Here is a 26,372-nt window from a genome sequence, read left to right on the forward strand (position 1 = left end):
ATTTGCGTCATCCCCTCGTAATAAGCAAGGACACCCCTGTAAAAGTGCCCTCTACATTCCTTTATTTCCTTTAAATCTTGCCCTGTGAACCAGAGTTTTTGAACTTTTGCACAATCATCATCATCACCATTTATTTATATAGCGCCACTGATTCCACAGCGCTGTACAGAGAACTCATTCACATCAGGCCCTGCCCCATTGGAGCTTACAGTCTAAATTCCCTAAGATACACACACACACACACACACACACACACACACACACACACACACACACACACACAGAGACTAGGGTCAATTTGATAGCAGACAATTAACCTACCATTATGTTTTTGGAGTGTGGGAGGAAACCAGAGCACCCGGAGGAAACCCACGCAAAAACACCAAAGTAACTGCACTCGTGTCTCCTGATCTGTACTCTGCACAGGATGCTGGGAGGAGTTGGGTGGATATGGGGCTTTCCTTGCAAAGTTTTGCACCCCATACAGATGTCATCTTAACCCGCAAATCCGTGCACTCTCCCATACAGCAGAGTGCAACTGCAATTATTCACTTAGCAAAAAAAAAAAGTTGAGTAGAAAACATGCATTAGACTTGTGACTTATGCACAAAAATATATTTAACATTTGCTGTAAAATAAAGTGAAAATTAATTTTTACTCTAGGGAAATGTAACCTATTCAAAAGTAGATCTTCATATGTTAACAAAAAAATGCAATCTGAGTTATGTAGGGTTCCTTTAATGTGACTCTAGTGGCATCTAAGAGATGGGACAAGGTCATAACCCCGGATAAGTGGCTGCAGAGGACTGGTATCCTGTCGCTAATTACACTTTGTGCTGTTCACTTGGTGTTTTAGTTGATTGTTTGCAGGTTACGTGTAACCTCCTGTTCTATGTCATAGCAGCCAAATGGTGCTCTTGTCCCCACTTTTTGCCCTGTGGAAAGGGCTCAGGACCAAGGAGAGATAAGGGATTGTGTTAATCTTTTTGAACAGTTTGTTTATAGAAGCAGCGATGGAGCAGATACAAACATTTCCATAGCTATTAAGAATGTTTGTGCCTAATCCATACAGAGAAGCTGTCACTTTAGTGCTTTAAACACCAGTGAGATTAGAGTAATTGGTTTCTGCAGTGTATAATTTACTGGTACCTTCATGCAGACATCACTTAGGTAAAGCAACATTTTATTTGATTTTTTTATTTTTTCGGGGCATTTGAGTACCACAAATCTTTCTACAATGTGTGTATGGGGTCCTGGAAAGGTTGGCCTAAATTTATTTGCTAAACTCTAGCATTGGGCCTTTGGGTTGGATTCAAACCTCCTGTTACTTGTACATTGGCACTAGAGTTTGTGTGTGTGTAATAGGTAAATTACATTTTATATATAAATGTGTGTCTACACTCCACAGCAATGTATTTTGGGGAAGGGTGGTTTTGTGTGCACTGCAACCATGTCATTCTGTTATCCGAAGTCTAGAAAATCACAAAATGAATACACAATTAGGTATTTAAATCAACCCCCCCCCCCCCACATCTGTTTATCCTGAAATGTGAGTCACTCTGGAGTTCTCTCCCAAACATCGTGTGGTTCTTGAGGATCCTTCGGTGACTCATCCAAAGCTGTTTTTATTTTTTCCCAACCTGACTACACCAACTCCAAACCACGCATTCATTTTAGATATAATTACTGGTGATCCGTGCCTTGTAACCTTATTGATTTAAAGGCTCCCTTGATTAGTCCAAAATGATGTGTTTGAGAATTTGCTCCATCCTTCCATGTTCTGATGTCGGTGTGTTCAGATACAGAGTACTTGGCAGTGCTTTCTAGCCTATTTTACCTATAAACACGCTTCTGTTTTTCCATTTTTACTGGCCAGAGAGCTACAAGGAGAACCTTGCGCTGAGTGGCGTCTACAACTATCTTCTCTGGGCTCTCCTCCCTCTGTTACCCAGCCAGAATGGAGTGAGAACGTTTCAACGTCACAGTTACAGAACCACTGAAGGGTGCAATGCAGTCAGGGTCTCTGTTATGCAATGTTGCTCCTGGGGTAGGGTACTGCTAGTTGAGGACTTCTTGAAATTTTATTGAATTGCTTGCATGAGACATGTTCAGAAAGAAAAGTGAATAATTGCTGCTGCTTGATTACTTTTTTTTTATTTTTGATACCTAATTCCAGCCGGTTGAATTGGCTTTCTCAATTCTGATATCAAGCTTGTGTCCCAAGCGCTTTTTATCTCGCTAGTAAGTCGTAGTTGTTTGTTTTATGCTTCCAGCAGTGTATCTCCAGAGGTTTGGATCTTCAGTTATATTTTTAGTTTCCTGCAGTGTAATTAAAGTGTCTTGGCAAAAGTCTGCAAGACGTTTGACCTCTTCCTCTTACTCTACTCTACTTTTGTTCCCCGGTCTGAAAGAAAACAGTCTCCTTTTGGGCCATTTGTGTGCACAATATATAGTAAACACTAATAGCCAGCACTGTTCCCATCAAAGGGAAGCTTAAGCCCCCCGAAGGGTCAGAGAGGTGAATTTTTAATCTGACTTGATAATGTGGTGTTGATGGAGGCCCAGTCACTTGTCTTACCCTAATCTCTAATGGGTGCAGCCTGTGCTAAGCCGCTATCTAAGCACTATTAAAGAAGTAACTTTGTTCAGTCTGCACTGTATGAACCAAAAGTGTATTTAACATTCTCAGGGACGTCCCTAAATTGCATTTAATATTTTATGTTGCAGGTACAGCTATCTGGTCAGTTATCTGGAAGTCTGTTATTCTGAAAGACAAAAAGTAATTGTTAAAATAGTATTGTATTCACTACACATACACCAATAAGTGACCAGATAGATGAATAACTTTCGTGCAGACTGGTGTGTGTGTGTGTGTACAGTTTTAATGGTTTTATATGGATACATTAAAGGATTTATTCCATAGAAGACATTGTTCTGTATCTTGCACTGATGGGACCTAATAAGTTTGAAACAGCTGTATGTGAGTTATATAACTATATGTAGCAAAAATAATATTTTTAAAATTTATTATTGCAGTACCGTGTTAGACAGGAAAATCTATGTGATGTTAAATACTTTCGTGTCAAAAAATACAAAAGTATTATAGGAGTGATACCTTTATTGGCTAACCAAAAAAAATGATTAAATAAACATTTAATAAAGCTATCGCTCCTATAATACTTTTGTATTTTTTGACATGAAAGTATTTAACATCACATAGTTATATAACTACATATATATCGTGGATACTGCCATAAATCAGCGGTTCCAGGTGTGTAGCTGGCCTATAGGGACCAGGAACACATGTCCAGTCAATTATAAGACAAAAATAAGCTTCAAGCCTCATTGTTGTTGTTTTGGTTTTCTGAATTCTGTATGTACAGCAGCTTCGCCTATGGACACTGTGAAGAGCACTGAAGGGATTACCAGAGGCTTTGTGGAGATAGGGAGGGGTCATGTTTAAATGTAGTGTAATCATACTTTCCTACACTTCCGGAAATGTCTGCGGCATTTAGAGTAGTTTTCCCAGAAGCCCGGGGGAGCAGGCCTTTCTCCTGGAAACCCCCACTTTATAGTTAAGTAGGTGGGACATGGTCCACAATTAGTTTGCTGTGAATTGCACAATTTTTGTCCTGACTCCCCCACTTCACAGTGAAGCGATTGCAGCATTTTGCTATGGAGCGGGGCCAAAATTAACAGATTTTCGGCACCACGGAAAAGCAAAAATTTCCGGTAATAAATCTATACCCATAAACTGTTGTGAGGTGAAAGGAATGCTTTATTTACAGCATACATGTATTTAAAGTATGTGTAAGCTAGGTGACTTTTGCCTCTAGCATCACTGTTTTGAAGTAGGTCATTTATTAAACACTCTTTGATTTGTATTTTTTTTTGCTCTTTGCTGTCACAGCAAGTCTGCATTTTTACTGCACCGCCCCCAGACAGCCCTGGAGGCAGTAACTGAATGAATGTTCGTGTGGGGACTAGGGAGTGCATTACCAAGGGATGTACAGTTCTATATTTTGTTTTTATTAATCCAAATTTGTTTTGTAAAATGTAGATGTGGCAGCTCTATACCCACTGGTTAACGATCACTACCACCGCTGTGCATTGGCAAAGTAAAATAACTGTAAATAGAGGTATGGACTAGTCGTTGACTAAATGTTTTCTACAGGTAGCAGCAGTTTTAGCAGTGACACCTGGAGGTTTCAGTGAGGAACTGCACTCCCATTAAGAAAAATACCACAGTGTAGCGAAATAAATATAATCAATTTATGTTCTTTTGGTTTTTTTTTAATGATAAATTATATTTTAATTGGCACAATCTCTGGAAGCAGCTTTTTTTTTTTAAAAAAAAAAATTCTACCCTTTAAAGTGACACTCTCCTACAAACAAGGAAGGCAGCCATTTTGTATGAGGAACAAATATTACTGAGGTAAAAGTATTTTCCTATAAGTGGCAATTGCCCTTTGTTAACCATTTTCAGTGATTTAGGATGATGGATACTTATGTATACTGCATTATGGCCAAAATGCACTTCATGGTGTAATTTATATACTGATAATGCTTTGGGCCTGAATCATTAAGGAACGTATCTTTTTTTTGTGCGTATCGTATGCAATTCCCTTCTGCGCATGCCCAGAACGAGGACACTTGGCCGTCACCAAAAGCAAGTCCGCTGCGTATGCCAAGGCAGATGACCGTTACGACGGTCTATGATTGTGGGCGGGGAAGGGGCGTGTGCCAGTACTCGATGCACAATGTGGGCGTGCCAAACTTCTGCCATATCTCTTGCACTAGTGTTGGCTAACCTGTGACACTCCAGGTGTTGTGAAACTACAAGTCCCAGCATGCTTTGCCAATATATAGCAGCTTATTGCTGGAAGGGTGTGCTGGGACTTGTAGTTTCACAACACCTGGAGTGTCACAGGTTAGCCAACAGCAGTCTAGTCTAAGTCCTGGGTCAGTAGCGTATGCATGCTATAACATGTGTCTGCAATCAGGAGCAACTGTAATGTATTTTATGTACAGTAGACATTAAGAACATCCTAACCCTAATGTCTATCAATGGGGAAAAAATGTTTTAAAATATATATATTTTTTTTTAGACAATTTTCATTTCTAATCTTAAATGACTATATTATTGACAGGTAACATTGATTAATTTTATTTTCTGTGCGTTCTTTTGAGATTTCATATTCCACATATGTATTGTCGGTATCCTGCAGTGTCTGGTCTAGTACAGCAGAGTGACCCTACACCCAGAGTCATCACCACACGTATCGTGAGATCCGCTCCTTGCTGACTCCGGGAGTACGCAGCGTCGATTTACGTGCCGTTGTGAACTACTGCACGATGCGCTCCGTATGCGTACCGTAATTACTCGCCCCTCTGTGTCGCACACGTGGGCCGATTTTTCCTATGTCCATAAAATGGGAGACAATTTTGAGATCAGTATAAGTTTAAAGCCTTGTGACGTGTACAACATGAGTAAGAGAAGTTACCATTTGAGCTTTGTTTTATTTGGTTGTTAAGATCTTGGTGTGCCGCCTCTCACACTAGGTGTAGCCTTCCAGTAACTGAGTCTTATGAGCAATGGACATGTAGCAGTATAAAAACCGTATTTACATCACTGTAAACCAGAGGAAAACTTGCTTTCAGATTGCATAGATTGTGTGGTTCTTAGGTCAGCCTTTGCAAGGATTAAGGGAACAATGCAGTTTTATGTGTTGAGTCAATTAAACATGGAGGTTTTTACAAACTTGAGTAGCCCATTGCATGTGACACTGTAAATATCCCAAACACAATAACGTGGGATTTGTAAATGGGACATAAATCCCATCTGCCAACCTGATTCAATGCGTGTCATTCCCAGCCTTGCTGCCCTTAGCATTTTAATGTCGCACAGATTAATCTTTATTTCAGGCAATAATACATCAAGTGAAGAGATCTGTTGTATTCTGAAATCCTAGATTGTGAATTAGCTGTAGTCTCCATACACAAAGTTTAAAAGATCTCATGGGGAATGTGGTTAATGCACAATATACATGTATATTACAAATGAAGATTCAGTTAGTCCATAGGCTACCTAGTTATCTGTTACCTTAGACTTAAACGTGCCAGGCTGAATTAGTTTCTCTTTAATGGTTTGCAAATCTCGATTGTGTATAAACACAAACTATTTATAACTCTTTTTGGGAAACATACCTGCCCCAATTAGCCAAAGCAAAGATTGTAGAATAGATGTTTTAAACTATTCATTTACTTACATGGGGGTTTTAAAATTAGATAATTTTTGGTTTTAGTTTCCCCAGTAAAGTGCCCCCTCCCCTCTCATTCCTCTACAAAATAATTTAATATTTTTAGTAAAAAATTACTTATACTGTTGCTTAATAAACTGTCTCTATTTTCAGATTTCATTTGTAGTGGCAGTGATGGTACATGGTTGCTTTGGGATCTAAGGTCTAAATAAAGGCAGGGCATAGTTCATATACCCCCTCGCCAAAGTGCACCCACTTAAAATATAACAAACACGGTCACCCCGAGTCATATGTTTGGACAATTGGAAGCAATTTTGCACTCTGTATGGAGGTACCTAGGTAAGAATTGTATTTAATCAGTACTAGAAGGTTTTGGTGACTTTGTATGCAAGTGACACAGACGCTAGTACACGATGTCTAAAATTCAGGATTACTGAGCTGCCCGAGTGAGCAATTTTAACCTTTTACCCATGAACCCTTGCACATTGTAGTAGCATAAACATTTCAACTATGTAAAGGAATACACAGACACACATGAATGTTTCACGCATGTGACCTCAGAGGAGTAATGGTCTATTCTGTCTGACCCACCCAAGTACAGCACATTTGTTCAGTCAAAAGACGCTGTGTTTGCTGCCAGGTAAACAGCCCTAAAGTGACCGCACCGAGGTGTACCCTTTGCTTACCCACAGTAGAGGTGTCCATTCTGTGGTCTGAACAGATGTTCATGCAGATGCAGCTGCTTTGCTGGAACCAGTGACCCCTATTGAGGTACGAGACTGCGTGTTTAGGGTTAAAATTTAGGTAGAGGTGCGTGAGGGTGCATCATAGTTGCTTTTAAACGGCTCATTCACAAATCAACTAAAGCGATTACCTGGCTACCTGATCTCGTTGTGCTGTCAGTTAACAAATAATTAAACGTGACTAACAAACCATGACTGACTTATTTATGAAGCCTAAGAAATGTTTTATTGTGTGTGTCGATTATCTACGCATTTTCATCACCTCGCACTTGGGACAATGGATGCAAAGAGAAAATAACCTTTTTTTATTTTTCATAGGGTTTCTGTTTGACTTATTCTACAAATGTTCTGTTAAACTTCTTTTGCAGCGTGACTTAAAACTGCTCCCGATGTGATATATTTAATGATTTTACCAACGATGGAAAGTCCCGATCAGCCAATTCCTGTGTACACACTTTACCGGACTTACCTGCAGATCTGTGCTCTTCATCTGTCATAACCATCGGCTGAAAAGATCATGACTCTGCACGCTTTAGAAATCTGCCTACACTGCACGTGGGAGTGTACACACTAATGCAATATCAGCCTACACTAATGCAATATCAGACCTAACAGTCCATTGTCCTGTGACTGCCATGATAATCGGGTGAAAAGCCTGTATGTAGTGTGTACCCAGCTTTACAGACGTAACAGAGCCAAATATCTCCATTTCTGTGTATTCATAGCCCAGGTAGTAGAGCACGACCTTCATAAGTGCGTAAATGCTTCCACAGAAATGTATATGTGTTGGCACTTGAACAATCAATGTACTCTTGTGGGAACAAGCTATCCTCTGGTCATAAAACAGTCACAATGTGTCACTCACTAACTAGAAGTAAAGTATACTTGCAAAACATCTCTCTTTATAATGCCACATTTTAGAACCCCCCCCCCCCCCCTTTTCAACTGAACATGTTAATTTCAGATTGCTATATATCAAATACATGTTAAAGGGAGCAAATTAATTTCTTATAGTGTAAGTTTTAAAGGTTTCATGTTACAGGGAATAAATTCTAGTAGCAGGAAGATTTAATTTTGTATTGGTCTTAAAAAAACGAATATCCATATAAAAGGTTAAAATAAAATTTGTATACCTATACATCATCATCATCATCATCATTATCATTTATATAGCGCCACTAATTCTGCAGCGCTGTACAGAGAACTCGCATCATGTCTATACCAAAAGCCAACAATATCAATTAATCAAAGAATCCTGTATGGATTATTAAAGTAAGCTTGCGATTATTATAAATTTACTTGGATTTTTTTTTTTTTTTTTTTTTTTGTGTAAATGGAAATAATTCAGTCCATAAAGGAAGAAGTGAAGCGTATTGGGTTCATACTATCACACCCTCAGCTTGGTTTGGGAACGTGTTTGGCTGAGTGAGTGATCTGTATTAAGTGTTGGGGAATGAGTAAATCTTCAGAATTAATATGCACTAAACCACATGGACACCTGGGGGTAAATGTATCATACTTTTGGTTTCTTCAATTCGCGGGAGTTTGGCGAGATGACAGCTAAAATTTAAAGCGGCGCTGCCTTGTAAAGGGAAACTTGCCTTTACAAGGCAGCGCTGCTTTAAATTTTAGCTGTCATCTCGCTGAACACCCGCGAGTTGAAGAAACCGGAGTATAATACATTTACCCCCTGATGCGATACATAGATTATATACGCTATCTGTAACCCCAGATTTAAATGCTTTGCCTGTATTTAGATGGTAGATGCAGGCTCCTGTTGGTACACTGAACACTATCAGTACAGGGAAATGTGACTGACTGTCAAGGCTCTAATTGTCCCTCTGTCTCTTTTTATCCACATATCCCAGAATTTAAGGATCTCGTTTAATTTCTTTATATCTTTTTAAGAGTAATCCAGTGTTTCCGGAATCATATTGTATCCTACAAACTCAAGTATCAGACAAAATAATGGAAGCTCCTATACAGTAACTTATTAGGTTATTGGGACACAACCTGCGGAATGGAGCTTTTCAATGTCTGGAATTGTGAATAAAGGAAGGATGCATCACTGTTTATTTACAAGACTCGCTCAAAGAAGGTCTGGTTGGTGGAGGCGGAAATTGTTGTCTCAGGTGGTGTCCCAAAATATCTCCTAGAAGCTTAACTGGTTTCAGAGACGGGCATGAGTAAGCATATGGCGAAGATTAGTGACATGCTCATCAAACCATTGGGACCCCACATGGGCTCTGTGAATATCCTGGGATGACACACACGTCCGAAAATAGACAGTAACCCAACTAATACCCTCCGTTGTGGAACACTCGATGGGCCATTTTCAGTTGAACCAACTGCTCTCATCACAAGTTGAAATTTGCAGTCAATTGATCTGCGGTTGCTCAAATGTTACCTTGTACTTAATTAAAACTAATGCTGGACTATGCATTCCACGCAGTCTTCCTCTTAACTGAAAGCAATTTTATCTCTCTAGTTCCACGCTAACATTATGTGACACTTATGTGAGTGATTAGAAAGGTCCCTCAAGCTTCTTCCAAATGCACCCCAACAATCGCCCCTATATCAAAACCGCTGAGATCTTCTCTTGCAGCCATGCTTCCCACAACGACACCAGCTAGACCATGATCATGCTGGGATGTCATTTGTATGAGGTGTGGCAAGATCCATACCCGTGTGGCAGCCCTTTATTTCCATGTTCTTGTTGTCCATTTCTTTTATTGTCCCCTACCTGTGTTATGTTTAAAGAGTGTTTTCCTCTCGACTCCATTGTGTCGACTGGAGCGATTTCTGCTTTTATAGAAAGAGAATTTCAGCGTTCCACCGGCTTTATTTTTATTTTGTTAGGCTTATGCACATAGGTAGTTTTCTGTCACACATACCATTGCGTTTAATGACCAGTGGACAAGTGTGAAAGGAGGGTCGCATAGGGATCAGATCATGGGACCTGGACAGGGGAGGAGTTTCCTCCTTTTATCCTAATTTGTTAAATCATGTTTTTTTTAAATAAATAAACAAAAAAGTTCATGTGAGTTCTGTTTACTGGTCGTTAAGTGCAACAGAGCACATGCAACTCCTCTGCCTATGTACACATACCCTTGCTTTCATTTATAGGCAATACAATTAACAATTTACACTTAAAACTTTTTTTTATTGATAAAGAGAATTTATTTTATTCTGGTACGTAGTTTTTTTTTTTAGGGTTTTTTTTTTTTTAAGCAATATGTAGCACATACTTCCAGTAACTCAATGGACCACAGATATTCCCACCATTCTAGTTTTTGGGCCACATACGTAGTTCCATCACCTACTTCAGCTCAGTCCGAGTTAAAGTGCTCTTGACTGGACTGTTTAATGAGGCTAATCTGCAGCATTCTCAGTAAACGTGCAACTGCATTGCTCATTGCAGTCTGTAAGAGGAAGCCTTGTCACTGGCTGTGTGCAGTGAGCAGATTAGCTCATCCTGCGTTTCCCACATCTCGCCTAAAGGTTCTTTTTGTCTGTGTTTTCCCTGCCCAGCCTCTCTATTGGCAGGGATGTGAGAGTGGGAGTTCTGCTGAACTGCAGGGAATCCATACACTGGCGTCACGAGGAAGTCAGGCATCAAGGCTTTCGCAGCTTGTCTATATGACCTTCACAGGGGGCCTCTCTAAAGGAGAGCTGTGCTCCTTGTGCTCTAATAGCAGCAGGGAGATCGGCACAGCCTCTCTTCAACAAAGCAGAAAAGAAGGCAACAAGAAGCAAATGGTTTGGCTTTATGTGATAGCTGAGTCACTGCTTCTGCGGGGAAGGCTTTCATGTGTATTCGATGCAGCTTTACCCTCTGGCTGTGCAGCTCAATCCAGGATTGCATACTACATGTTGAGGGCCCCCATCCCCCACTTAAAGAAAACAAAAAAACAATCTGTTTAAAGTATTACAAGTTGGATGTATGAACTTGGTTTCATATAGAGGTGCATTTGTCTCTGCAACTTTCTGTATCTATTTGGGAAGCCTCCCAACACTCTGCTGTGCTGTTAGGAGTACTCTGCTCGTCCTCACAAATGTGTGTCGCATAATACTTTTTTCCATTCCCCTTGTTGCATCAACACACACACACACCCCTGTCACATGCAGCCCTGCCCTCACTAACATAATCACACAAGTGGATGGGGCATGGTCTTCCACAATATCAGGACAGTTGTACCCTGAATTACTGTTAGCTGCTGGGGGTGTTATGAGGACGTGAGTGGCTACAGCTTGTTCTATGACAGTCTCAGGGCACATGGTCGTGAAGGGGATTGATAATGAAAAGGTTTTAAAAATGTCACCCAGCAACTCATTGGGCGATATTTATTTATCTAGTATTCTGGCTTTTGTGTTTTGGCCATGCTGTAGTGGATCCATTTGCTTATTTTCCTAGCAGTATTGTTGCATGTTTTCCTCTTCTTCTTTTTTTTCTTTTCTTTTTTTAACTTTATTTCTACAAGGTGCATTCACAGTGGAGGCAGCCATTTTGTGACTCCATATCGACATCCAGGAGTCCAATCTATTTATTCCCCAGAGACTTTGTGCATGAGGTCTCTATTCCAACAAACATTGGTCAATGGAATGGCTGCCTCCGGAATAACAAAACCATTCTTTTTGAAATAAGATGATGGCAAAAACATTAATTTTAATATGGGAAATAGATTTATATTTAGAAGTCTGCTCTCAGTACAGTGTTACCAGATTTTTAGTCCCATGTTTCGTTCAGGATACGACGCTGAGCATTTTGATTGTTGGTTGCCCTATGTGTAAAATGTTAGTGGGCCACTCAACATCTCCCTTCCAGAACATATAGCGAGTTCCTTGAGGGCTTTCTTTCCCTCCAAATCGCATCCAACCTTTATTAGATATCCAGGGATTACCCAGTCAGGTGACACCTCCAAACTATTTGCCTTTAATTATTCTCCACTTTTGAATAAAACATGTGAAGAATTACAATCTTGGGCCAATTTAAAACTTTCCTGGTTAGGGACAGTAAATGTCATTAAAATGACCATACTCCCCACACTATTATGTTTTCCAAATGGTACCAATTAGAGCATGTACCTATGCACTCTTTTGTAGAACTACAAAGTATGGTTAGGGACTTTGGGGCAGGGCAAACGGCCAAGGTTCAAACATGATATAATTATATAGACGTAGACTCCACGGGGTTCTACAACTTCCTCTCTTCTGCTGTTATTACCAAGCATCTATGTTAACCAGAGTTCTAGAGTGGATGAGACTTGAGGAAAAAACAATGGATCCCAAGAGAGGGTCATGGACTGTCAATTCCACTAAACCTATTGCCATGCTTCTAAACATACCCAAATTATCTCATCCCACTATACATAGGCCCCACAGTAGATTGCTGTAAGAAAATTACAACGAGTCATAGCGTCTCCACAATCATTTCACCATTGACCTCCTTTTTGGGCAACGCGGAATTCCCATCTGGACTCTAATATCTCCAATATGGACAGTTCAATGCTTGGACATCAAGAGGTATCCAAAGATTGGAAGCATCTGAGGGTTCCGTGAAATCCAGTCGTAGGCTTCACTTTCCACAAACGAATACTGGAGATACTTACAACTTTTGTTTTCTCCTCAACAAACGGGGTACTTTATCTAAGATCAGTAGACCTCTCACGCCATTGTGAATCTCTTTGCACCCTCACTAATACTCCCAAACATACTATCTCCAATATCTACAAAATACTGATCGAAGACAAATAGACCTCGTTTTACAGAAAAATGGGAAAATTACTTTCAAGATCTTAGTGGACCAATCCAGTGGTCCGAAACTTTTATATGTCCGCGCATTGCATGCTTACAAAATACAGTTATTGCTGAAACCCAATATAAATCTTATCTTGATGGTAAAGATGTCTGAATTATTAAATACATTTTCGACTCGGATATCTCCTCTTTGTTGGAGATGTAATTCACATGGAAGATCCCAAATCCGTATATGGTGATCGTGTTCCAAGATCTCCCAATATTGGAACAAAATAATTTTCCCCCCAAAATAATTACAGGTGCGCGCATGTTCCGACTGACCCTATTTTCTGGCTCCTATCCTTATCCAAAATGCCCATCTCTTCATATAAAAAAAAAATCGCTCCTTAAACACATAAATACTGCAGAGAAATCCGATACCAGTTTGCTGGAATTCCCCATGATGGAATGGTTTACTCGTAGTAATTTTTATATGTATATGTTAGATCTATCCCTTTCAGCTAGTAACCGGACCTCTGAGTTCACAGCTACACTTGGTTCAACTGGTTGAAATTTAAAGAAACAAATGAATACCATACAATACTAACATCAGCCCACCCATCACACTGATAACGTTTCAGAAGTGTTGACTCTAAACATATCCTTTCAAATTATTATCCAATTTATGCGATACCCATATATGTATGTTCCATAATTAGCAGCCTGGAACTTACACCCTTTGATTTCTTTTTTTTATGCACCTTACAATCTACTCCTCCTTCATTTCTTCCCTCTTTTTTTTTTTTCCCCCCTCTCTCACTTTCCCTTGTCTGAATGTTTTTTCCCACTTAGTATTTTGTAGTTGTTGTTGTTTTAGGCTAAAAACAATATATTTACATTTAAATATCTGAATTGCTATATTGATTCCTTGTAAATTGTTATTATTATTAAGCAAAGTATAAATAAATGTTAAATAATGAATGAATAAAAAGTTAGAGGACTTGCATGTATTTTATAATAAGCTGCACTGCTGGAATCTTGAAGGGATCACTGAGTCCTTTGTAAAATGAATGTGGACATTGACGTTGCATGGAGGGACATGAACTGAGAAGTGCTTGTCACGCGTTTTCTGTTTGTACAGGGCATATGTTCTTCTATTTGAAGACCCACCTTGTGCTTTGTACACCGTTCTGTGAATGGAATGTTGCTCGGAAGAGTAGAGACACCCATGTGTAAAACTCCTTCATCTAGACCATCTCTTGGCCGGTGGTGTCTGTTTGTGAGCACACTGAGCCCTTCTACCCAAGTGTTTTCTCCATATGTTTAGTCATATATCTCAGACAAAGTATCTCTGTGGAGAAGTGAAGGGGGGAAGCGCAAGTCTGTATTACAGTGTTTTCTAGTGCACGGTCAAAACTTTCTCGACTGTCTTATAAACAAGGAAGCTGTTGTAGTTGATGTGGTCTATTGTATGATTAATCGGAAATGTCTTCTGTAGGGTGCTCCTGGGTGTACCTCGGGGTGAAGCTCTGATATAAAAGGCCTATTAATTTCTTAATTGCCTATAAAAACCTGCTTAGATCTATTGGGCGTTTTGTAAGCCAGTGTGGTGGTGTTAACCCTTTATAACCAACCTCCTGAAAATCACTGCTTGAACCCTTTCTTATTAGCTGTCCTCTAATCCTTTTTATATATTTCCTTTTAGTGTTTGATTTAAATGTTATGTGAGTAGGGATAAATAATATTCTTGTCATGTGGTTGTAACTAGTTTATAGGAAGTTGTTGGGTCAGCTTAAACAATTCTTCGTTCAGTACAGCTGTTTTGTACTGTTGGTGGATCACGTAGCAATAGATAAAACAAACTAATGTGTGGGTCTATGGTTTATTCTCCTTGGCGTTGCAGTATTTCTTCATAGTATATTCACTAAATTCCATGAGTTCCATGTCTTGAAGTTCATCCTATGTCTGAATGATATCACTAGTTCCTATTGAATTGAGGCTGCACGATGTACTCCACAGTGACAAATGCAATTTCATACTTTTTACCGTATTTTACATACTATAAACGCTCTTGGGTTTTATAGTTTAACATTTATTCATTTAAATTGTTCAAGGATTAGAGTTAACTTTGTGTGCACAAGTATTTGAAATGATGCCGTCAGTGCAGTAAACTAGCTGCCTTTGTGGGCGGTAGTACGGACTGGTACCAAACTCCTTAAAGATGAAACGGAATCTAGTTTAATGATCTTGTGTGGCTGCAATACAAACTGTGACACAGCTATAAATATATCTAGCAAAATGTTTCTAGAACATGAGTAGGTTTTCTTATAGTGTCTAACCCAACCATTTTTCATGTAATTATTCTTGCGCTTTTAAAGTGGATATGTTGGTATATTTAGTTAAATGGTGCAAGTTGCACTGTCCGTTTTAATGTGATTTAAGGTGAGACGGATGGGCGGGTGGGGGCTATCTCCCAAGACATTGCTTGTCCTGCACCTTTTCAGATCGGGGAGATAGTCACCTTGTCACACAATCTCTAGGGCTGAGTGACTGTTCTGTATTTACACATTAAATTCCCATTCAGTAAACAGTATGATCATATAATAACATGTCTGACAAATGTGTACATCCAACTTTAACTTTTGTTGGGCACCATTACATATTATTGGGCACGTTGACAACCAAAGCCAGTAGAGGGCATCTAAGAACGGTATGGGTAGGTTTCTTTCGGGGCCAGGGTAAACAAATGTATTGCAGAACTTTGTATCGCTTCCTGTGCTTCTGTGACAATAGAGGTCTGCACTCATGTAGATTAGTTCTGTGTGCGGATAACTTGAGAGCTCACACATTGCACAATAGTTGGTTGGTAGCTAAATTTCAAAGTTAAGTTTCCATTGAAAGCGGGCCGTGCTATTCCTTGTATTTAATGCACTGTGAGGCTAAATGAAAGTCGTAATTGAAATGCAGGTCATTTTTGGATTAAAAACTGGTCAGATTGATTAACCGGCTTTGCACCAACTCTTGATAGATGATTGGTCTATCTGCAGTCTTAGTTGCCAACTCCTGCATCTGTCAACTTAGATATGGTGAGATTTGTTCATTAGTTTGGACTTTATCATATTCTGCTCTTCTGTCTTCTCTAATGCTACGTTTCTGATCTTCCTTGCAGTCATATTGAACAGACCACCACATGGCAGGACCCCAGGAAGGCGATGCTATCACAGATGAATGTTACCGCCCCCACCAGCCCTGCAGTACAGCAAAACCTCATGAACCCAACAGGTACGTCAGCCATAGTCCGTATAAGGGTGGTTACTAGTCCTCTAGTTACTAGACACTTCACGGTAAATGAGTAATGAGTTGTGTTGGTGGAATGATTTAGGAGGAAGCGCTTGTGTGTGTTCTATTCACTCGTTAGTCATTTATGTATAGAGGCTCAGTGATTATGTTTGTGTATATGACCTTATCACTGAGCAGCAACACATTACCTGTTCTAGATTTCTAGATTTTCTGGAGCTTTCTAGATACCTGGTCTCCAGATAAGATCCTAAGATTTCTGTGCTTAGTAAAAGTTGAGCATACACGGGCTTTGAAGCGTAGATGTCTAAGATGAATACCTGCGGCCTGGTTGAATGGAATTGTTAAATAGAAAAGTCTGTGTACCTTTAAGTCTAGCTCTGTAGAACAAAAAAAACATACAGAATACATACCTATTGGAGGTCATTTAATGTCGGTCTGTTTCTACTGGTATTATCAATGTAATTGTGAAGTCGCTGCATCTAGAAATGTAGTTCGTTTCTTTTGGGGGATTTTTTGGTGTCTTGTTTTGTTTTTGGTTTTTTTTATACTATTTATTGCCCTTCATTGTTTTCTTTTTATAAATATCATATTTGCACTCTTCATACTTATTCCACTGTTTGTCAGAATACTTATTGTTCATTAAAGGAGACCTGCATTCTCCAAAAACGTGCACCTGTCCGCACTCCTGATTAGTTTGAACCACCAATGTTTCTCCCCCCTGTGATTCCCACCATTTGCTCAGATCACTTATGGGGGTTTTTTGGCCTCTAAACCAGCATAATGGTCTGCAGAAATAGTCTGATCCGCAGCTAACTATAGCTGGGACATTGAGATCCTTCAGGTTTGATCCCCTTTATTTGAATATCTCCATGTCTGAGGCCCAGAAAACTAATTTGGGGGGAGGGGGAGTGGATAAGAAAGTGTTTGAGGCTAGAGTTCTCCTTTTAATTTCAGCTTGATCTCTGAATTTCAAATCTACTAGGCAAGTTCTATAGGTACGCAGTGTTTGCTGGGTCTGAATCTCAAGCTCCAATGACAAAGAAATATCAAAGGGGGCTGTGAAAAGCACGTCCATTTCCTATAACAGTGATTTATTTTTATTTTTTTTACTTCTGAAATTAAATCTGGGAGAAATATTTTTTGAGATGAAAAAATATATAATTTATGTATAAACAAACATACCTTGGTACAATGTTTAAGGAAACATTATACCGAGGCATTACATAAACTGTGCAGGCATTTTGTTGCAGGCTAAAACATGAAGGATAGTCACATGTATGAGATGTAATTTTACAGTGAACCTTTTTATATTTAAAGGGTTTTCCACCTTCGGACGACTTTGTGTTTTAACCCTCATGGTATGTGTTTTTTCCACCTAAGGCATTTTATCTATCACAGTGGTGAACCGGCTGATTCGTGGATAAGATACAATTCTATCCACAAATCGGTTTCATGTTTTATATCCATGGGCTGCAAAAATAAGACTCAACTGGTAGAGGTAATATCTGAAGTTGGAAACCCCGTACCAGATCCAAATATCTGTGTTCTGTTGTGACCTATGGGTGGTATTTATTTCATGTCACCTTAACCTACTGAGCCAGCGCACAAAAAATTAAATTGGCATTTCCTGCCAAGTATAATTCCCCTTACAGTCTTCCTACATATATTGTAGATATTTTCTTGCACGCCCAGCAGACCTGGCAAGTCTCCATACACAGATTAATGTAATGATCTTCCATAATGTAAGCCCTTTGCGTATGACTGGGAAGACAAACCATTCTACTCGGAGAGAGAAATTGGTTATATATCTGGAATGGCCTATGCCAAAAAATGCTCAAAGTTCCGTTTAACACAGGAAAAAGGGATTGTGAGCTGTAGGTGGATTCTGAACGTTTAATATATTGTCCTCTTGTTCATAGATCATATTCCTCCCCAGCGTTTGTACTGAGTTTGGGTTTATTTATAGATGTGAATTTCATTGGGCTTCTTTGTGATTTGTATGAATGGAAACCCAATGAGTTATGAGTTGAAGATAAAACGCACGGTGCTAAGAGCAATATGCTGTAACCCATAGCAACCAAACACATTAACTTTTATCACTCTAGAGTAGACAGACTAATGACAGCAAATATTTGGTTGCTATGTGTTACAGTACATTTTTGCTTGCAGCGATATATTAAATAAGCCCTATTGTGGGCTATACAGACTTCTTGACTGTGCGCACTTTCCAGTAATGGTGATTTCACATTACAAATGTATACAGCTGTATGTTTACATGTCTGTATAGAGTGCTCTTTAATAAGACTCATAAAGGAGACCTGTATTTTGGGCATCCTCCTATTTTATGGTCCAGAAGATTGCTTCTCTTAGACAAAAAAAGCCCTTAAATCAGTATTGTATAAACAAAAATGAAATCGCAAGTAAAGTAAAAAATATATATTATATATTTTTTTAATGTTCGTTTTTGTTTACTTTTTGTGTTGTCTAAAAACATTGGAGGCACAATGCTTAATGCCACAGAAATGCTTAAAATCTCACTAATACACTGAAATGTAAAGTAGGAGCTTGATGCCTTAATCACAATACTGCTACTCAATGCTAATGTGTCCTGGGTTGGTGTATGATCTAGTAAGGGGATATACTGGATATGAATGTCTAACAGCTGCTGAATGTCATTTTTCGGTTACCTTGTATTCAATATATAGGTATTACATTCCAAGAAGTATCCTCTTAAACTGCCGCACCTCTTGCTGTGTGCCTCCGCAGGTCTATAAACCTTTATTACCATAGTTAATGTTGAACATTTTGCATACTTCAGATGGAGCTTTTAAAGTTGTTTGTTGGTGTCATAAGAGAGAGAAGCTAGAGGAACAAGGCTCATGAATCAGAAAAATCTGCTCGCACTGCAGTATTTCATAATTAAAGTACCACTTATTAGTTCGTCATTCCATGTTATACATAGAAATGCAGCCACTAGTGGGCGCATCTGCCTGTAGTACTGATTTTCCTCTAGCCAGTCACACTGGTATTCTTCCATAGCCGTTCTTTTGAGAGCATTGAGCACAAGAGTATGCACCACCTATTGTCTGTTTATCGAGTGCAAAATACAGTGTGATCCTAAAGGGAAATTTGTTTCAATAAATAATAATGATGATTGAAAAGTAAGGTTCTAATACTGCCATTCAGCACCCAGAAACAACTTCAGGTTTGGGCATGGTGTTGGATTGTGAATCCCTGAACACGGAGTTCCGCATTTACAAAGCTATCACTTTCTATTTCTGGGAAAGCCATGTGTCATTGTCTGGTGTCGGTGACAGTGCTGGTTGTTGGGACATTTGTATAAAATTACAGATGATGGCTCCATGGCGAGTCATTTCTAGGCAGACACAAAGTATCTCACCGCTCAGTGTGATGTTTGTCCTTATCTTTATGCCGTTCGATCGTGTTATAATTACTCTTCCAATCTTTATATTGTATGCAATAACAAGTGCAAGAGAAAGCGTACTGGTGAATTGTCCATAGTTAAAAGATAAAAACAGATAGTAAGAATTGTAGCAGATGTACAATACAAGAAAAACAAAACTTTATTTTTGAAAGGGGATAAAGGGGGAGTCGCAGCATTGACTGGCACACAACTGGTTGGATACCATTATTAATTATTCCCATTCTGTTTACCCTCTGGAAACCAAGTTCCGGGATACAGTACAGCTTTACAATACACATCCTCTGCTCCATTGGCTGTAGAGGTGTCACTGGTTACTCTTTGATTATTATAAAGCTTGTGGACTTAATCGTTGAGTTTTGGGTGGTTTTGGTATGTGATTCGGATAGCTGGTAGAAGAGATTCAACTGGCCATGAGATTGTAGCTTGTAGTTTTTGTTATAGATGGTGCATATCAAGTAAGACTGTATGGCACGTGCCGTGTGTGTGTAATATATTAAATAAAATAAAAATCTGTTATTTTGACTTCATTACATTTGCTTTCAAATCACTGTAAATATAAATGTTTAAAGAGAACAAACGACTATGGGTCCTAATTTAAATAAACACAAGTAGTAAGTTAGAGTTTTAGGCAACTTATTTTGTATTTTGTTCAATGCTATTGGTCTCTTCTGTTACACATTTGGGAAAACGGAGGCATTTATCCTAAGAAGGTGGGAAAAGTAATCCCTGTTAGCAAATAGTCTTTTTCGTCGTTTGGCAACTATAAGCATGCTAAGAATTTAGTGTTGGACTCTGAAGGCCCTTCTTGCATGTACTTTGGCAGATGTTGGTGCGGATTAACAAACACCAGCACCTGAATGTACATCTAAAAATCTTAATTTAATAAAATATCTATAGGTTGATTTTTAAAAAAGATAAATAAAAAGTTAACAATACTAAAGTATTGTTAAAATATATTTTTAATTCTTGACTAACTGAAAGTCTTGCGCATTCTGTCCGTCCCACCCAGTAGGAAGGCTGCTTAAGATTAATTTTTTTTAATTATTTGTGTTCTAGGTCCACTTCCAGATGGGTGGGAGCAGGCCCTGACTCCTGAAGGGGAAATCTACTACATAAACCATAAAAACAAGTCCACATCTTGGCTAGACCCACGTTTAGACCCGCGCTTTGGTAAGAACCATTCTGGTTGCTTTGCCTGGTTCTCAGTATTCCGGAACTCTTGTGTTTGGTATGCATGTGTAGGCTGAAGATATAGCGAGCGGTGTAAGCTTACAGTTCCCGATATGCTCTACGAGCGCAGGCGCACACAGCTACTGATCCGTCTGCGCAGCATGTGCACACGTTCCTCACATAAGCGGGTATATACTGACGGCCTCCACGCTACATGTCTATAGAACATGCAATAATACATAATTAGTATATCCTCCCCAAAACTCCTGGGTATAAATTAAAATGAAATAACATTTTTTAGTTGTTCTACTATGTCTAAGATATGTTCTTTCTTTAGAAGATCAGATTGCATTAGATCATGATAGTGTTGTTTTTTTGTTTTGTTTTTAATGTGGTGGTGTAATTAAATCGGTCAGTAGGTATTAGTCTATTGTTTCTGATAGATGAATGTTTAAGCAGTCACTTGTGGGGTAATTCTGTTCTGACGCAGAGTCAATAGATATCTCCAAACTTCTTTGATTTATCGCTTTGCTTTTATTTTCTTGCATCCTGTGGTTTGTGTGAAGATAATTGTATCATTTCATAGCCTCTAACCCTAGAAGTTGTTTTTTTGTTTTCTTCGTTTTTATAAGTAAAGTGTAATTTAAGGAATGAATGTTGAAAAATATTTTTTATTATAGGGCTTCACTTAGTTTATAGGCGGAGGCTACCAAATCTACAGAACTCACCCTTCATTTCCCCTCTTACCCGTAATACAGTATTCTTCGTCCAGAACGAAGAAAATGGTTTTGCGGTGTCATCATACTCACGGCTTCATCATCATCATCATTTATTTATATAGCGCCACTAATTCCGCAGCGCTGTACAGAGAACTCACTCACATCAGTCCCTGCCCCATTGGAGCTTACAGTCTTAATTCCCTAACACACACACACACACACACACACACAGACAGACTAGGGTCAATTTGTTAGCAGCCAATTAACCTACCAGTATGTTTTTTGGAGTGTCTTTAGTGGCTTGACTGTGTGGCCTAGACGTGGGATGTGTAATCTTTTTTGGGGAAGCTCTATGATCATTAGGGGATTGCCTGTTCCAGAAAGGACTCAAAATTTGTAGGACAACCCCTGAGCTTTCTCCAGCACAGGATAACTTGCTTAATTGTGCCTTTAAAAAGGAAAGATATGCTAATGCTATTTTGAGGTTACAGTTTTTGACTAAACATTTGGCAAGCATGGAAAAATACTTTGGTATAATGTGGTGTAGATGGGGAAGGGTTTGGCAAATGGAACTCCTTATGCTTCAATGATTTCCTTACTAAAGGGTATATTTACTAAACTGCCAACCAATCCGATTCTAGCTGTCATTTATTTAGTACATTCTACAAAATGACAGCTAGAGTATGATTTGGTTGTTAGAGGCAACATATCCACTTTTTCAAACACACAGTTTAGTAAATATAGCCCTAAGAGTCTATTAACCAGTGTGTTGTATGACTTCTCTAGAGCATGGAACTCAGATTTTACTCTAATCCTGTTTGTAATCTCATCTACACTGAAAGAAAGGGCAATTGTCTGCCCGGAATGCCAATGTTTTCAGTAACTTCAAATATGAAAGGCATTTGGCTATCGTGTTTTTAACAGCAAGTGATGAGTTGTTGTTTTTGATCTTTATTTTAATTTGATATTGGTAGTATAGAAACATAGTTGACTAAGAACCATTCGGCCCATCTCGTTTGCCCATTTATTTATTTTTTTTATCTCTGATAACCTCACACCCTATTTGACCCTTAGCTTTTTTTAGATTTAGAATACCTTTGTGTCTATCCCACACATGTTTAAATTTATCTACTGTGTCTACCACCTCTGGGGGAGGCTATTCCACATCTCCACTACTCTTTTGGTGAAATTGTTTATCCTCACATTTCCCATAAACCTGCTACCCTCCAGTTTTATTGCATGTCCTCTTGTGCCAATACGTCACTTCCTCTGAAGAATGCTTCCCTTCAGTAAATTATTAAACTCTTGATATATTTGAAACTTTCTATCATATACCGCTCTCTGCTCATAGCTGTACATGTTTTAGATGCTTCAGTCTTTTCTGGTTACTTTTGTGATTTAAACCATGCACCATTTTATTTGCCCTTATTTGCACAATTTCTAATTTATGTTTTAGAGATATGCTCTCTAGAACTGAACATGGCAGTATAGGTCTGGTCTTGCCAATGAATCTATAAAGTGACATAATAACCTCTTTCTGCTACTAAGTTCTCTACCTGTGCATCCTACCATATGAATGGCCTTCATCATTGCTTTGCTACGTTGTCAGCCTACTTATTTAACTCTCCTGAAACAGTGACTCCTAGATCCCTTTTCTCCTTCGTATTTGATTCTTTTAGTGACATAAATACTATGTTCAGCATTTTGAGGTTTTTGGAACCCAGTTCAGGTGTCTAGGGTACTCCACTATTAACCTTTCCCTCCTCTGAATGCACCACATTTACTAGAGCTCTCTCTCCATTTAACCACTTTTGAATCCACTCCCAAACATTCTAATTATTTTATTTAGCTCTCTCTGGTGTGAGGCAGTGTAAAATGTCTTGGTATAAGATATACAACATCTATGGCTCCACCTTGAACTTAGTCACCAAGTCCATCGGATGACCCTCCCCAACAAATCTTTGCTTCCAGGGATCTTGCAAGTTGCTGGGTTTGAAATATTCTGCAATTTTCTTCAGATGTCAGGCTCACTGGTCTGTAGCTGCCAGACTCGTATTTGCTTCCAGCCCTTTGTAACGGCTCCTGTTATAAGTGTCTGGTTAAATAACTCTGTGAATGGTGTTACCAGAACTCCTTTAAGCTTTTTTTAGTGTAATTGGATGTATCCTGTCTGGCACTGTGGATTTGGCCACTTACAGGTTTGAGCGTTCTGTTAGGGTCTTCTCTGTAAGTAGACTCCTCTCTACCTCCTTTGCATCAATGTTCTTGCTACTTAACTGTGCTCCCCCTCCCCCATGTCCTTCTGCTATGAATATTGAACAAAAATAAGTTTTAAGAGGAACCACTATGCTCCTCGCCCTAAACAAAACAGTCTTACTAGGTCTTTACTCTTGCTATTCTTTTTTTGTTTTTCCGATTTCAGTTATACCTAAAATTATCCCCATTTCCTGCACTCGATGACACCTCAACTTTGGCCTTATACATCTGATTAGCTTTCTTAGACTCATTCTGCTTAGTCGGTATCTTTTTCTTAATCTATTTAGATTTCCTAAAACCATCCTTTTCTGCTTTGCAGTACTTGCTACATATATTGTGAAATCTTAACTGGCTTCTTTTTCTAACCTGTTTGATACACAGAATCTGTTGCTTTTAGCATTGTACTTTCTAAATTACTAATCTTTCCCACTGTTCCTGCCAAATAATCACTTACATGTTTTCCTGTCTCTTCATTGTCAGCTCTCCTAAAACCTATCACCTTTGTTTACGCCTGGAACGAGTCACTGTCTTTGATCACTGATCCTAGGTTCTCAACCAGTTGCAGTAGATACCTTCTTTTTTTTCTTTCTTTTTTTTAGTGTAATGTTTATAACCAAGGACATAATAGCTGTGTTTTTTGTATATTCTAAATTGTACAAGTCAGGCAGTATTTGTAATAGTAGTTATTATTATAACTTGAGGACACGTCTAGACTGAAGAACCTTATTTGAAGCTGTTGTGATTTGTAGCTGTTACCGCATTTACTTTGGTATGCGAATCCTTACACAGTCTATATATTTACAACAAGAACTACCTGCAACTACTAGTAAATACTTTTCTTTCTTAAACAGAAGATGTAATCTTCCTGCGCTAAAGCTTTTGATATTTCTGACCATTATCATTGAAATGTTATGGAGACCTTGGTATAAATCCCAGTTTGCATCTTTAACCACTAAGTCAGCGCTATATTACACTAAATATGTATACTAAAAATATAAGTGTAGGATTTGTTCTCCTCTGCATGAACACCCAATAAACCTATCGTTTATTATTGTGCGGAAAATTGTTTATTATAGGTCCCTTTGTGTGTTGAACAATGGTGGGCAAGAGGCAGCCCTCTAGAATTCATCTTAGGTCCTCCTGACCAAAATACACTTCACACTTTTGGTCTCTGGATGATAATGAGTCTGACATCAAAATGAGTAATTGTTTGTAATTTGCTGTGGATATAGAACATTGGTTCTATGTCATAAGTCACTGAGGCGTTCCATAAGCATATAAAGAATGACGAAGGGCATTTATACACATTACGATACTCTGAAGTGACTCTTAATAATCTTATTGTTAATTTATATAGACCAAATCATGTTACACATTGTTGCACAGAGAATATGTAGTCCGTCACATCCAGTATATGATAAAACACTTGGGGCTAGATTTACTAAGCTGCGGGTTTGAAAAAGTGGGGATGTTGCCTATAGCAACCAATCAGATTCTAGCTGTCATTTTGTAGAAGGTACTAAATAAATGAAAGCTAGAATCTGATTGGTTGCTATAGGCAACATCCCCACTTTTTCAAACCCGCAGCTCAGTAAATCTAGCCCTTGGAATAGAGAGTCCTTGACGTATATTTTTATCGAAGTGGGGAGGCGGGAATTAAATGCAAATTATGTGTCTAGGAAGTAAGATGATGTGATATAAGAGAGGAGGAAGTCGTTTAGGAAATGAAGATGGTAGTTAAGAAATACCCTGCCCAATGTGTCACAGGACATTTTGAGAGTGAATGATTCAATGCATTGTTGGTAAAGCTGTTTTCCAGTGTTATGTTCTAGAGCTTGTTAATTTAACAGCACAATGCATTGTGGGTAGGGGAGGGACATTGGCAGCAAGTGGTGAGTTGTCTTGAGCTGGGTGTAGTGAAAGGACTAACATGCAAATAACGCCAGAATGGGTGACTGGTGATGTCAGAACACGCGGGTTACAAAGCCTAGATTTGTCCTGTAATATATATTTTAGCACACTATGCCATTATAAGGCATCTTTCACTGTCGGAGGCCACATGTGAGTCTCTTGACCTCTAGTTTGGCTGAAGTGGTTACAGATGTGGAACTATTATAGTTAAACCTTTGGGAGTTTAGATCGTGTTCCTTTTTATTTGAGTGAGAGTCCAATATCAACAGTGAAGAATTTGGTCACTGTTTAACAGTGTCCCCCTGCAGCCGTTCTAAAAACATCTCATTATCTCTTGGTCTTAATTACTGTTTGCTGTACTGTAGGCATTAATTAGCACTGTTTTCTTTCTTCTCCTCTGTACACTTTTTTTTTCTTCATTATTTTGTCTAACTGCAAAAAAACTTGTTTGCCATCATGTGGGTGGTTTAATTGGGGGCTTTGTCTCTTTATTTTATTTTGGAAATTTTGCTTGAGAAAATGTAATCGTCTCTCTGCTCCCATATCCTGATTTCCCCCCTTTACCAAAACAAAGCCTTATTTTTTTGTTTTCTGCCTGTGAGGTCTGTGCTGGCTGGTTTAAGGCTTCATCTGCCAATCAAATGCTTTCCAGATTTGCAGGAGTATGAGAATCCGAGAAGAAACAGACTCCCTGGATTAAAACAATAAATATATACATTTATTAATGAACGTGTTTGGAGCGAATGTGCAGTAAGGGAAATTCAGAAGAACATTTGCCAAGTCTAGGTACTCCTAGTAACTTATTGTAAAGGATTTATGTATGGTAACTATT

At 38.8% G+C, this 26,372-nt stretch overlaps 1 protein-coding gene across 5 annotated transcripts in view; it reads left to right on the plus strand.

The window, feature by feature from the left end:
• Positions 1-26,372, plus strand: part of YAP1 (Yes1 associated transcriptional regulator) — a 55,066-nt gene that overhangs the window by 18,943 nt on the left and 9,751 nt on the right. For 3 of the 5 annotated variants that reach the window (XM_075198786.1, XM_075198789.1, XM_075198785.1), the window contains exons 3-4: positions 15,909-16,021; positions 20,541-20,654. In XM_075198786.1, the coding sequence (XP_075054887.1) occupies positions 15,909-16,021; positions 20,541-20,654 (227 nt within the window). The remainder of the gene's footprint in view (positions 1-15,908; positions 16,022-20,540; positions 20,655-26,372) is intronic. The other 2 variants (XM_075198787.1, XM_075198788.1) reach the window with 1 other exon arrangement.

Source organism: Mixophyes fleayi, chromosome 2 (assembly GCF_038048845.1).
Source record: "Mixophyes fleayi isolate aMixFle1 chromosome 2, aMixFle1.hap1, whole genome shotgun sequence".
NCBI classification, from domain to species: Eukaryota; Metazoa; Chordata; class Amphibia; order Anura; family Limnodynastidae; genus Mixophyes; species Mixophyes fleayi.